At 38.3% G+C, this 15,478-nt stretch overlaps 1 protein-coding gene across 1 annotated transcript in view; it reads left to right on the top strand.

Moving 5' to 3' along the window:
• The window catches only part of LOC147170454 (solute carrier family 12 member 9), a 61,233-nt gene extending 50,584 nt beyond the window's left edge, over positions 1–10,649 (top strand). Inside the window, exons 11-13 of the mRNA XM_086081258.1 lie at positions 1,876–2,050; positions 2,795–2,941; positions 6,851–10,649. Of these exons, the coding sequence (XP_085937384.1) occupies positions 1,876–2,050; positions 2,795–2,941; positions 6,851–7,791 (1,263 nt within the window). The 3' untranslated portion in view covers positions 7,792–10,649. The remainder of the gene's footprint in view (positions 1–1,875; positions 2,051–2,794; positions 2,942–6,850) is intronic.
• Positions 10,650–15,478: the final 4,829 nt, after the last annotated feature.

The raw sequence follows: 15,478 nt of genomic DNA, 5'->3' as shown, positions 1-15,478 counted from the left end.
GCGACCTGTTTGCTTTTTACGGCACATGGAAATCAACAAGTTGACATGTTTTTGTGATGTAAAAATGTATGATCTATTTCAGAAATGTTAAACTTTTAATGTGAACAAATATATTTGCTATTCAACTAAAAATGATCTTTTCCTTATCGGATGAAAATCGATTAATGATCTCCTTTCTTTGGGTGTATGTCTGTGATTGGTAGGAATCATTCACATTTGAATGTTTGTTAAATAGTAGTCATTAAACACCTTCCAACTATTAAATATCATGAAAGCCGTAGGGATTGGCGTTTTGCAACATTATAGGAAACAAAAATCCTAAAAGTCCTAACAATGTTTTAAGGGGAAGTCAACCTTCAACATTTCTTGACAATAATATGTTATATGTGACTTCAATACATTTGTGGAATGTGAGTTATGAAGCAAAATCCAGCCGTTTTTATCCATCTCAGGGGGCGGCCATTTTGCCACTTGCTGTCGACTGAAGATGACATCAATGTTGCTCAGGGCTCAGGCAACGACCAATCACAGCTCACTTATCTTCTGGAGCTGAACTTCAGCTTATTGATACTTCACTCATATTTCACTAACACAATATTAATCAGAATACAGTATTTGGACTAGTGGTACTGCATAGAACATATTATTGTCATTAAAAAAAAAATTTTTTTAGGGGGCTGACTTCCCCTTTAATAAACTAATTACAAATACAACCATCCCAAGTGCACATTTACAGAACATCCTTCTCTTACCCAGAAATGATTTAATTGTATTTCTCATATGAATTGTACTTGTCCATTATTGTGCTTTTAATCTTCTTCTCCAATTTTATATTGCAAAAACAGCTGATTTCACAGGTGTGTAGCAGTATATTATAACCACTGTAAAGGGTTTGGCAGAATGCCAGCTAGATGGCATTGCAGCAAGAAATAGAGACAGAAGCGCTCACAACAACAACAAAAAAACACTAGAAGATAACAAGCTGCTGACAACAGTGTTAAGGAAAGACTTAGCGACAAAAAAGGCAAACTGACGCCGATGGTATCGAGTAAAGAAATAGATGGAGACAGAATATAAGCATGGAGAAAAGGATGAGTGATTGAGCAAATGAAGTGATGGATGAGACTGAAGAGACAGAAATGATGATAGCCTGATGGATGAGAAGACCAAAGAAAATGGGAAGATAAAGAAGACAGATGAGTAGATGAGTGGAGGCAGTTGGTCTCCACCTCTAAGACTGTTGTTGCTTTTATGTTGATGCAAGCATGAAAATGTGTAATTGTTGAAAGTAATGTCATGGTAATAGGGTTGGAAATGGCTGAAGCTTAAATTGGTTAGGCAAGCAAGCATTCAGCAACATCCCTGACCTGAAAGTTTGTAGATTTCTTAACTCTTTCACTGCCATTGACGACTATAGATGTCAAAAATTCATTTGAACTATTTCTATTAGTTTCACCTTTTTTCCACCCGAATAAAAAAAAAAAAAGAAGAAAATATTATTAAAAAATTTGGGATGTCAGATGATTAATTTTTTTTATTGTAATTAATTGCATGACTTCAATAGTTAACTCACTATTAATCACAAATTGTATATCTGTTCTAAATGTACAATAAAAAAAATCCTAGGTTTTCATACTCTTGTTAACAAAAGTGGAAAAAAATGTGAAACTAATAGAAATAGTTTAAATGAATTGTTGACGTCTATAGCCGTCAATGGCAGTGAATGAGTTAATAATTCTGGTAATTCTCTCTTTTAGATACCAAAGTTGATGTACGACACGTCTATGTTGTGTGGCATCTGTCCCTATTCAAAGTAGTAGTAGTAGTAAGGGGTGTGAACAAAAATATTTTCTGTGTTTTCCTTGTTGCATCCAGGTACGCAAGTATTTGCTTATGCTGGATGTGAGGAAGGATCACGTCAAGTTCTGGAGGCCCCAGGTTCTGCTGATGGTCTCCAACCCTCGAAGCAGTGTGGGCCTCATCACCTTCATCAACGACATTAAAAAGAGTGGACTGTACGTGCTGGGACATGTCCAACTTGGAGACCTCAGTAAGATGATAAAATGTTTTTGTTTCAGAGACGATCTGTCAAATTCAAATAACGTTTTTTTTACGCAGCAATATATCTGCATCTTTAAAAAAACAATTATTCCAGAGATACCACCAAACACAACTTTGCTGTGAACACACTTCCCACTGTTACTTTCCCCTTCAAGGTTAAATGTGCGTACTTTCTATATGCATCCGGGGCCACACTTTTTACTGCATTAATTCATATTTGTTCATCGTCTCTTGTTTTTCATGAATTTTTAGACAATGCTTATAATATACTATACCGTATGTAAAATACTGTTTTAGTTTTACTTGTGTCCTTGGATTCTTGCATTCCATATGTTAACTTTGAATTGTGTAATCTTGAGAATGTACATGTTGTATTGAAGCCTTCTTCTTCATTCAGATTTATTTTAATTTCATGCGGGACATGGGGTTGGCCCTGAATGAATAGTTCATTATCAAAATTGCCTGAGTGTTGCCTGAGCACAAAAGGGAGGAATGATATTTTCATTAGCTGATAAAGAGCCCTTCTCTCATTTGAGCAGGCACTTGGTGTTGAGAAATATGAGGCAGTTATTCACACACACACAGATGGAACCTAAGAGGTCTGCTTAGTTACTTCTTTACGCCTGCATTATTTTCAGGCTATTTGTGCTCTGTAGCCTTTATAAGTGACTGATACGGCATCTTATGCTTTTGACTGACGTCTCTGTTTGTCTTCCCCCATCCTCACTCACAGACACATTACCCTCTGACCCTCTACAATCCCAGTATGCCTCCTGGCTGTCCCTGGTGGACCATCTCAATATCAAGGCCTTCGTCAACCTGACTCTGGCGGATTCAGTGCGTCATGGAATCCAGCACCTTCTGTTCATCTCTGGACTCGGTCAGTGTCACTATTAGTACAAATTGTCCACATATTCTTTCTGGTATGAAAAAAAGCCAAAGTGTTGGCCAGTGTCACTACTAAGTAAGATTAAACAGGGCAAATGTATTACACAGTTTGGTCATCAGAGATATATCCTAAAGTCTTACAGACTACCATAGCTTTGAGAACACCATTGGGAACAGGTGCTGGTCAGAAAATTTGAATATTGAGGGAAAGTCCATTTATTTCAGTAATTTGTTTGAAACTTGCATGTTATATTAAGTGAAATGTTCCAAGCCCTTATTTGTTTCAATTTGGATGTTTATGGGAGAAAGACACACACACAAAAAAATGCAGTGTTTCACAAAATTTGAATATTTCATGTGACCAACAATAAAGTATCTCAAACAGAAGTGTTGTCCTTCTAAAAAGCGTAAGCCGTCAGGACTATGTTGGTCTGCCTTTTACATTAATAACAGTATCAAGGGATGATCAGCCTTTAGTTAAGGTGCTATTGTAGCCCAAGTTGCTTTGATGTCAGCCTTTTAGATCATTCTCATTTCAAGGTTTCTGTTCCCTTGTCTTCCTCTTGAAAATACATCCATTTTCAATTGCTATTAAAGCAGATATTGGTAGCTGTGACTTTTTTTGGGGCAGGTGCCAAATCCTGTTGGAAAATCAAATCATTATCTCCAAAAAGCTTGTATGCAGGTGGAAGCATGAAAACTTTCATTGTAGATAGCTGTGTTGACCGTGGACTTGACCAAAGCCAATGAGCCACACCAGCAAATGACATGGCTCCCCAAACCATTACTGACTTTGGAAACTTCATACTGGACTTTTGTGCTTCTCCAGACACTGGAGACCTTTATTTCCAAATGAAATTCCAAATTGACTTTCATCTGAAAAGAGGACTTGAGACCACTGTGCAACACACCTGTTTTTTTTTCTCCTTAGCCCAGCAGAGACGCTCCCGTCAAATCAGCAGTTATGAGTCTGAAGCCAACTTAACCAGACTGAGACCATTTGAAGGCTGAGGGAAACCTCTGCCGTTGTTTTGAATTTGTGTCTTTCTGCGATTATCATCAAAATTGAAACAAATAAAGGCTTGAAATATTTCACAATGTGTGCGGTGAGCTAATGTAACATAATTGGTATCACTTTTTGAAACAAATAAGTTGACTTTTCCATCAAATGCAAATTTTCTGACCAGCACTTTTAGTAGTTCTTTTGGTGACTGATGCAGTTTGACTTAAAATCTGTTATAGTAGACATATGCTCTTTTCCTGTTATCCAAGCAAGAAGGCCACTACTGCTTGAGCTTGACTTTTCCGTGCTTGGATAAATGGCACAGATGTGGGCTTTTGACGGTGAAATGTAGTCTTTTCAGGCAGGCATTCACTCAAACTTAACTCACCGTGATGATGAAATCAGGACTCTAAAAAAAAAAGTAGCTCCTTTTGCTTCTTGGTATCTTCTTTGTGGAACTGTTTACGACGTACACTTGCCTTATCTTCCTCACCCACATGCTCCGCAGGATTTTATTATTTATTTTTTTATCGAACAAAAAAAAAAAGAAGAAACCTTTTTTGGGCATATCTGGGTGTGCAACCCCAAACACAATTTGTGGATGTTTTAGTTCAGGTCAGTAGTAGTCACTACCAACTGGAAATATCCTGGAAATTATTTATTTACAGTGTGAACACAGGAAAAAAACAGTGTGAAGTGGCCTATACAAAATTTGATTTGAGGCTAATTCTTTTTGACTTCAGCAAATAAAATCTCCTAATGATGTAAATTCAACAAATAACTTTTTTCAGTTGTTTTTTGGGGGGGGTTATGGATTTTATTGAACATATAAACACAAAGAAAACACATTACAAGTCTAAAATATAAATTGAAGTAAAAAAAAAAAATAAGAATAGGAAGAAAGGAAAGATTTTATGTTCAAAAGCGGTAGGAGGAAGTTAAAAACGTATCTAGTCCTACCCCTTATTCGTTTTATGTTGGTAAAATGATAAGGTAATGTATTTCAACAAAAATAAATGTATAAACCTAATCATATATACAAGTGCACTTTAACATATGCACATTTCCCCGGCGACATAAGTACATGAAATTAATAGACATATAGCATAATACATTTGTAAATCTTATCCTCATAGTCACATATAAAAAAAAATGAAATACACTCACACTGATATATCCAAAGAAATTACAGCATATATACATTTTTAACAGCTCATGACTGATGTAAGTTTTTTTTTTTTACTTTGCTTTTAAACAATTTTTTTAATTCAGCAAGTGACTGACATCTTTTCAGGTTAGTTCCAAAATCATTCCACAAATTAACACCTTTTACATAAACACATCTTTGCTTAATATTTGTTCTTGTTTTGATTTTTTTGTAGACACACTTTTTGTTCTTCACAATTTGTAAAATTTCTTGAAACACTGCTCTGCATAATAATTTGGATTTAATTCTAAAAAATCAACATTTTTATTTTTGAAAACAAAACACTATTATCATGGGGGGTTAGTTTAAAAACTTTCCAATTATTCTTTGACTTGAAAATTATGCTGAGTGCCATTTGCATAGACCAGAGTTCACCAATTCCGGTCCTCGAGGTCCGGAGTCCGTCAGGTTTGAGATGTTTCCCGCCTACCAACACACCTGATACTAAAGATCAGGATCGTTATCAGGCATGCTAATGAGCTGACTATATGAATCAGGTGTGCTAGTGGGCGGGAACATCCAAAACCTGCAAAACACAAATCCACTATGTATTTTTATGTACCTGTACTAGCAGCACAAACAGCAGAGAAAACAAAAGTAGCTCACAAAAATGACTAAAAGAACATACATTGACAACGTTAAAATAAATTTACACAAAATTTAAACAACATTTATGATAAAAGAAACGAAATGAGAGTGTTTTCTAAAGTAATAAAAAAATAATACATGGTTTACAAATGTTTATAAAACATTCATCAAAAAAATAAAAAAATAAAAGTTTTTTAACCTGGATTTAAAAGCGTTTACACTCTGGGCTGGCTTCACTTTTTGGGCAGTTTATTCCATTTGTGTGCAGCCTAATAGCTAAATGCAGCTTCACCATGTTTGCTTTGAACTCTGGGTTCCACTAGTTGACCCAAGTCTGTAGATCTCAGAGCCCTACTGGATTTATATTGAATCCGCATTTCTTTAAATCTACTCTAAGGAGAAATCTGCCCAAAAAATATTTTTACAATAGACTTTTTATTTGACCATTTATGACTGGCACATCTTCTAATTAGCAGATTAACACATGAGCTGTTCACAACGGTTATTCTTGCAAGCCTTTGGCCAATAGTTTTCAGACAGGATTTGGGTTTGAATTTCCTGCCCTTTGTCTACAGATGTGACGTTATGAGCTCAGTATGTAAGAAGGGAGTGTGCAGTTTCATTTTTCGGCCACACGTGGCAGTAGCAATTCGAAATTCAAATTCCTGCGTTGAGCAGCTTTCATGTAATCAGGACCCAAACCATTCAGTGATTTATAGACCAGTAGCAGAATTTTGAAATCTATTCTACAGCTGAATGGGAGCTCAAGTGTGCTCTGAAGCAGCCTTCTCTCAGGGCCCATCTGCATAGAAACGAAGACCAGATTTGAAAAATAGATTTGAACGCCACATACATTTGGACATACGGTCGTTCGGCACATGGCTCTCAAATTCAGTCTTTGGTGGACGCAGCTTACACATTTGGACATAACATATGTGTTTGAATTAATTTCCATTACATGGGGTTGAGTATTTTAAGGGATTTGAGTGACAGATCAATTTCTAGCCAACCTACTAATTGATCAGCTAAATGTTGGCACTTGTTTTGTTTTGAAACAAATCATCTTGTCTCTCTGACTCATTAATTCCATCTCTACCTTCCAGGTGGGATGCGCCCCAACACTCTTGTCCTGGGTTTTTATGATGACAGCCTCCCAAAGGACAAACTCTCCACAAATCACTCCACAGATCTTTCGTGCCTCTCTCATGATCTTGAGCAGCGCCCAACTCCGTTCCATTTTGCTTCCCTTCGGTCCAGTAACAGGGCTGCCAATGACGTGCATGATGGGAAAGTTTTGGGGCCCCGGGAGTATGTAGCCATCATTGCAGATGCCATGAAGATGCTGAAGAATGTGGTCTTGGCCCGTCATTTCAACAGTTTTGACCGAGCGCAGGCTCTGTCAGCGGCCTCTTCTTCTCCAGGGAAAGGTTTTGTGTATGTCGACGTTTGGCCAGTCAATCTTCTGCGTCCAGACAGCACAAGCTACGTGGATACCTGCTCTCTGTTTTTGCTGCAGCTAGCTTGCATTCTCAATATGGTCCGAGCCTGGCGTAAAGCTACGCTACGTCTCTTCCTGTGCGTGGAGGAAGGGCGGAGCGTGAGAGGCTTAGAGGAGAAGCTAGGGCAGCTGCTGAAAGAATTAAGAATCAAAGCTCAAATCTATCCCGTGCCCTGGGACCAACAGGTGGCGCTACACTGGCAGCGCCAAGGTGTAGGGGACAAGAGGCAATCATCACAGTCCCCCGATACCATCAAGGAAGAGAAGAAGCTGGCAAAAGACGAAGAGGAGGATGAGGACGATTACGTCAACAGCTTCCCCAGCAACACCACACTGTTGTCTGATGACTACCTGTCAGCTGTCAATCAGCTGATCCTAGACCAGGCCCGACCTCCACCTGCTGTGCGCTTCTTGTACTTGCCCCGCCCACCAGCTGACACCCGTCGCTACAATTCTTACTTGCACCAGCTGGAGCTGCTGACTCATGACCTGGGCCCCACTTTGCTCATTCACGGGGTGACGCCTGTCATCACCACTGATATCTGAACAACACTCCACTCCCACGGCTTCCATGCTTTGGTTATTCCTATTGGCTGATGAAGCTGCTGTCTGTAGCTGATTTCTCACTCAACAGCAGACTGGATAAACAGCCCTTGAAAAACTGAATATGGGCCAAATCATATTTTACATTTTATTTTGACTTCATGATCCGAGGCTATGGACAAGCCTACAGTACTTGGCCCAGGTTTGCAGGAGTATATAGTTTAGGAATATAAATATTTGAAATGAAGGTAAAAAAAAAAAAAGAAGTGATCATTTGTGACCCGCTCCGACAAAAGTGTTCACATGTCGGCAACATTTGTTTCAAGTTAGTGACAAATATAGAGATTTCTCCCAAAACGCCTCTTTGGCGTCTCTATTTTCATTTCCCAGCAGCACAAAAGTAAAAATTATAATAGAAGTGTATGAAAATAAGTAACCATTAAAACATGCATTTTTAGCCAACGTGTTTTTAGCCGACTTCAGCTAGCCGCCCTGGTCTGAAAACTGCCTCAAAATAACCCAGAGTTCCTCGTCGCTAACGCCACTTCACGAATGATTTATATAAATGGACATAGCAACCAAAAAAAGTTGAAATACACCATAATGTGATCCTTCAGCACGAAAGTGAACAGAAGACACAAGTCATAACAAAGCAGCAGAAGTGAATGTCGTTATCAATCTGGACATCGCGGCCAATTGGTTTGTAATCCAAACAGATCATCTTCAATTACGGCATGTCTTTCTTTAACGAGTCTATTTCTACTTTTAATTAAAATGAACGTATTCATGCACTCAAGCATGTCTCATTGAATAGGGCGAAATTCACGCCAAGCAGGGATGAGTGTAAACGTTATGAAATAAACCCTAACCCTAATGTAATGAATGATGAATTGTAAATAATGTTATGTTTTGATCACTCCTCGATGTCGTCAATTTCTTGCGACGCCATACACGCCACTTCATTGACACATCACAAAAGAACCGTCTGCCTGAGTCGCAGAATATCACCACAAATTTCCACTTTATGCTCTTAAGTGGGATGAAATTTAAATCAAATTAATGCACATATTTTGAGAGACTTATAAATACTGTACAGTATGTAAAGTCTTGTGTATGTATTAGGTTGAGAGAAAAAAAACAGTTGAACCATCAACAAACGCATTTTAGATATAACCCATGATAATTTATCAATAAACTTACTTTTCACAGGCCACACCAAATGACAAATGGTCTTTTAATTAACACAAAATTATTAAATCAAATTTCCCACTGCGTTAATATGACCTAATTTAAATAAGAAAATATCACAGGTGGCAACAATGAAAGAACCAAACTTTGTCTGATAATTCCTCAAAAGATGAAGTGCAAGCTTAATGTGACTTCAAAGTTGTGGCTGATGTCATCTGTTGAGAGGTCAAATTTCAAAAACTTTTAAAGGGTCTAAAACTCAAATAATGTTTTTACCTACAGTTGGAATTGACTTCCCATTGATTTTTTTTTTTTAACAGTTCCTGAAAATTTTGGGATCAATATCTTTTTTCCTATGCTATTGGTTGCAATAGACATTTGAAAGCTGCAAGGACCAAAACTTTAAACTTCTTTTTCTCAAAACTTTGGGGTTTCAACCTGCCAACATTAAAATTGCTGTAACATTGTCAATTTTTGAGGTACATCCATGTATTATATATATAATTTTAATGGGAATTGAGTGTCGAATTAGAATACCTGACAACCTCAATTTTTATTTTTAGACCCATGAGGACCCTTTTACCAGAGCCGGTCACATTTTCAATAGTCATGTGAAGGGGTGGCACGAAGACACTTGAAGTACATCTAAAGTAAACAGTGGAGAAACGATGGATGTACAGTATCTCCTGAATATGTTACATGGCCACCCAGTATGAAATGAACCAAGAGAAGCTACAAGGGAATATATCCTCATCAAGATGGGCAGCCCATCCCTTTCCCCTCATATCATTCCATCCCACACTAGTGAGAGGTTCCCACTGGCCGATTCAGTCTGAGCTGAATTTGAAGTGTCCTCTGGCTTCCCTTGTGGCCCCCTTTTTTTTTTCTTCATTTTGAGATGGGTTGCCCCTCAATTTTCTTCAAATGATCATACCATACGCCTTCAGATCAAAAAGTGAAGAACGTGTTCGCGATCTAATGTGTGGAACTAGTCCAGCCTGGACAGGAAGTCTGACTGTTAATTTTCATAGCACGTACGCTCAAGAGAGCTGCTTTCCATTTTATAGGGATAGGAAACTACTTTTTTTTCCAGTTTTGTCCAGCATACTGCACAGCTCACAGTGTTTGCAACTGCTGGGATTATCTATTATATTTAATTAATTGCTTGAATGTATTTCAGGTACTGAGAATAGTTTTCCATTATCAGTACTGCCTGATCTGTTTGAATAATTAAGTGCCAAGATAAAATGCAATATTATTGTAATTATTAGCCTTTTGCCACAATTTTAACTTTGTCATCACCAAGCGACTATTACTGAAGTACCGTCTGTATAATATTTAGTACCCACATTAGTCACTGTCATAAAAAAAAAAACCACTGCAAATTTAACGTAATTTACTTTGCATTGTTCCTAAAAGTCTTCATCACATTGATCTGATTTGCTTAATTGGGTGTTGACATTGTTAGAATTGAGATATTTGTGGTACTTCTCAACACTCCTCAGTACGCAAATGTTATTATACATTTCTTTATATAATTGTACTTGATGTGTCATGCTTATTTAAGAAATTATTTAAATAAGTGTTTTGATCACTGTGAAATTCTAGCTAAAAAAAAAAGGTGCTCAAGAAAACTAAACTAAGAGGAATAATAAAAACTTTTTATTATGTCACATGCATTTGTTGTTAATGGCATTTCCATCTATCCATCCAATTTCTAAACCGCTTGTCCTCACAAATAGGGTCACAGGGGTGCTGGAGCCTATCCCAGCTGGCTTTGGGCAGTAGGCAGGGTACACCCTGAACTGGTTGCCAGCCAATCGCAGGGCACACGACCATCCACACTCACAATTACACCTATGGACAATTTGGAGTGTTCAATTAGCCTGCTATGCATGTCTTGGGAATGTGGGAGGAAACCAGAGAAAACCCACACAAGCACAGGGAGAACATGCAAACTCCACCCAGGAAGGTTGAAGCCCGGACTTGATCACTCGTCCTCTGCACTGGGAGCCGGACGTGCTAACCAGTCATCGGACGTGCTAACCAGTCATCCACCGTGCCGCCAGTTGATGGCATTTAAAAACCTAAATAAATAACAATGGCACCACGATCCCTCAAAATGGGCATTCTAACAACAAATCATTTTCCTTGATTAGTGGCGATTGTTGCACCAATAAGAATTCAGAAGCACACAACTAATACAGTATATTACTTTAAAATTGATTTGTCATAGATCTCCAGCATAACATTTCTTCAAATGTCTTAATATGCATCAATCACACTGACTGGGTCTGGACTTGTGGACTCCAATTGGCTATAGAACTTCACATAGAGAAATATACTAAACAGTAAGTGCTGATGTTCCATGCCACCAATTCCCTTCACGATATAATGCAGAGTCCAATTCAAGCTGGTATTGGTGACATTGGTCTGATCCCGATCCATTGTGCAAATGCACCAAATGTGTCTTGTAAAAGGGGGGCAGTATTTCAAAACAGAGCTTCATAAAGAATGCAAAACAGTATTTTTTTTTTATATATATATTTTTAAAACTCAACGTATATTGGGATAACATTTAGGCACTTACTGTTTTATAATACTTTGTGACTCAAACTGAAGTAAATCCACTCATCCATCTTCTACACCACTTCTTACGAGGGTTACGGGTGTGCTGGAGCCTATCCCATCGGACTTCGGGTGAGAGGCAGGGTACTCCCTGGACTGGTTGCCAGTCAGTTGCAAAGCATACCTCGTACTGTGAAAAAGGACGTAAAAATGTATCCATCCATCTATCCATTATCCCAGCAGCTTATTTTTGTTGTGTTTGCAAAGATGCACATAAATCTACATCTAAAATAGTAACTGAATTATTTTTTGTTTGTAACACTGGAGATTGAGTTGCAGAAACAAAAATGGTTTCATCCATTTGCTGCTTAGTGTCAAGGTCCAATTTGTGAAAACATCATTAATGATGAAAACAACATGAATGGTTTTCAAGTGTGGTCAGTTTGTTTGATTGTTCTTGTTGTGGTCCCGAATGTTGAGTTGGAATTCAGCTGCTGCTCAGTGGCGAGGCGGATCTATTAGAGTGGCACACAGGGATGACCCAAAACCTAAAAAATAAATCCTTAACTATTTGCCTTATGACCTTTAGCAGTAGCAAGTTTTTTTTAAATACCTACTTTATATCAATAATGTATAATTGCTTCATTGATTTTACCGTGTTTAATAAATAAGTTCAAGTAAAAAAAAATAAAAATTGAAAGTGGCCCTTGTGCCTTTCTATTTTTTGTATGTGGTACTCGGAAGACAACGTTTGGACACTCCTGCTATAGACACATCTCAATAGTTTACATCCAGTGTATACCTTTTAATTATATACACGTGGATACATTATCTCTAATTAATGAAGTTTTGTGTGGCTGTGCTACACAAAGTATAATGAGGCCACACGTGCAAAGGCTAATGTTTGTAACTACTTTAGCAAAATTACGTCAATGTGTAGTATTATCATTTATTTATATGTATTTACCTTCGTTACTAGTTTCTGTGTCCGCGGCCACCTTCCGCAGAAGCTGTCAGCTGACTGCTGTCTTTTTTATTTTTTCCCATCAGCTGATGATGGACGTAGCTGGCAGCGAGCACCGAAACTAGTAAAGAAGATAAATACAAACCTTACTTGTGTTAGAAAAAAAGAACTAATAATGATATAAACTAGAAGACAAGATTCATGTTATTAACCAGGGTGTGTTATTTGCAAACCAAAAAGTCAGCAGAAATAGTTGGAGCATTTGCTTTTTAGTAGTAGTTATAGTTATATAATGCAACCCGTCAATAAAATATTTTGCACGTCATGTGTGAACGCTCCAATATGCACTTCATATGTCGTCCAAAATTTCTTTCCGCATCCCAAAACAAGACTTTATTTTCACGTCTTGGTACTTATTAGGCTAATACGGAAGATAATTAGGGGCAGTGAAGAGAGAAAAGAGAAAGTTAGGCAGGATTCTGACTTAAAAGTGAGAATTCTGACTTAAGCCCTCAAAACTCGGGTATCGTGTTTCGTGTCATATCATGTGGAAATATGTGTTGGAATGACAACAATATTCCTGAAGTCCTTGAAGTGATGGAAGGATATGCAGTAGTGAAGAGGAAACACCAGAGGTGTGTGTGTGCGTGTGCGTGCGCGCATGTGTGTGGGGTGGTGTCTGCGTGCGTGTGTGTGACAGTAGCAAAGGTAGACAACTTTGAGGCTCCGTGTGTTTGCCTGCAGGCAAACCATTTTTTTTGCCCGGTCACGTCCACAGCCCCGATCAGAGGAAACGTGTCACTCCCTCCATGTATCATAGCTTCAACACCCCGGCACAAGCATTCACATGCTCACTTATCACTTCACTTTTAATTTCGACCCTACTTTCCATTTCATCTGCCTCCTCGCATCTTCTTCACATCCACTTTATTTTACAAGACACGCACTTTTCCTGAGTCATCACATGGATCAGGGGAACGGAGAGAGGAAAAGAATTAAAAGATGTATGGAGGGTGGGATGTCAAGTGCAATCTGGTCACGCTGACACACAGATTCGATTACCAGTTAAGAATTTTGGGAGCCAAACAGACTCCTGGCGCTTGCTTTGAGCCATATATGCATTAAAATATGCAGAGAACGTGTCAGTTGGCAACACAGTGCTGACATTAAAAGTTCCGTTTGGCAAGTCTTGCGCAATCATAGCTTGTTATCGTGAACGTGACAAGGGCTTTTCAGTGTGCCGATTGCATGCCCATCATGGCAATCACAAAGTACAATATGCAATATGTCATTAACTTTTGCGTAGGGGGAAATTCATGGGCAATCTAAAATACGATTCAAAGCATATAATCTTATACAGGTATTTGGGTGGGGCGAATCACGAAGAGGGCAAGTATATTTTTATATGTGTGATATGTGTCATGCCATATCAATAGAAATGGTAACTAAAGTACAGCGATAGAGAGAAGGATCCATTTGATTGCTTGGGAAACTTTGGGGACTTATAGTCATACATAGAGGTGAAAATAACACCTGAAAAATTACTGCGCATACGCAATCTGTAGAACAGCACATGTTTACAATATACACTACAAAAAAAAAAAGGGGGATATTTGGCTTTCAGGTGAAATTTTAGGACGATCCTAAATTGCATTCAAACCTTTACAGGTGAACTTAATGTAACCTTCTCTAAGCTTTTGAACGCACATGTCCAACTGTTAAATGTTTTAGTACTTTTTGCACAAGTTGCTGTTCTCCAACGAGGATCTCACCGGCAGAATTCACAAACAACAATGCTCCAGCTCATGGAGGTGACATCATTAGGGAACGGCTGTTGGAGTGTACCTCAAATGGAATGGCCTGCACTTTCTCCAGACCTGAATCCTATTGAAAAGCTGTGGGATCAGGTGAGTCGCCGCGTAGAAGCTGGAAACTCTGCACCCCAGAACCTCAATGACCCGAGGGCTGCCCTTTAAGAAGAGTGGGATGCTGTGCCTTAGCCGACAATGAGTCGACTTGTGAACAGCATGAGACGTCGTTGTCAATCTATAATTGATGCTCAAGGGCACACGACGAATTATTGAGACCTTGCAATTTTTTTCTTGTGGTGTGTACCCACCATTGTTAACTTTTCTTTCAATGAATTGTTTGAGATGAGGAAATCACTAGTGCATCCATCTACTTAAATGTCCTACATTCATGATATATCACTGTAGCGTGAACTTTTTACATTTTCCATAAATTTCACCAGAAAGCCAAATATCCCTAACTTTTTGTGAGTAGTGTATATTTCCTCATCTTAAAATGTGAATACAACACTGTAGTCCTTGTTGGACATTTATCATCCGCCATTTTCCTCATGCCTTTTAGGGCAGTGTTTCTATTTTAATCTTATGCACCGTGGCACTTTTTTTTATATTGTTTACTGGGTGTTCATAGTGGACCTGACAATTGGAATAATACATAAATGTATCACATTTCTAATGGAATACACTTGTGTTATAAAGATGATTGTCAATATTAAATTGAGCAACTTTGCATTGACTCTGTCTTCCTCCCACATTGCAAATACATACATGCTAGATTAATAGAACACTGTAAATTGTCCATACAGTGAATGCGAATGCTTGTTTGTCTATTAATGTTCTGTTAGTGGCTGTGACAATAAAGACTTTAAAAGAGGAAATATGGAGGCCATAGCACAAGATGCAAACCACTCATCAGGGGAAAAAAGCAAGAAAGACCAGATTGTATTTTGCAAATAACTACACAGATGAGTCTCAAGTGTTTTGGAACAAAGTTTTATGGATTGACCAAAGTGATAGAGGCAAATGGAGAAAAAGGATCTCCTTATGATCCAAAACACAAAAGCTCACCTGCGAAACATGGTGAAGGTAATGTCATGGCTTTGGCTTGCATGGCTGCTTATAGTCTTTTTTTGATAATGTAATTCATGATGTTAGCAGCAGA

Source organism: Leptonotus elevatus, chromosome 7, assembly GCF_054856555.1.
Source record: "Leptonotus elevatus isolate MCC_2025b chromosome 7, RoL_Lele_1.0, whole genome shotgun sequence".
NCBI lineage: Eukaryota > Metazoa > Chordata > Actinopteri > Syngnathiformes > Syngnathidae > Leptonotus > Leptonotus elevatus.
Note: the sequence above shows the minus strand (reverse complement) of the source record. Positions and strands in the feature narration are given on the sequence as shown.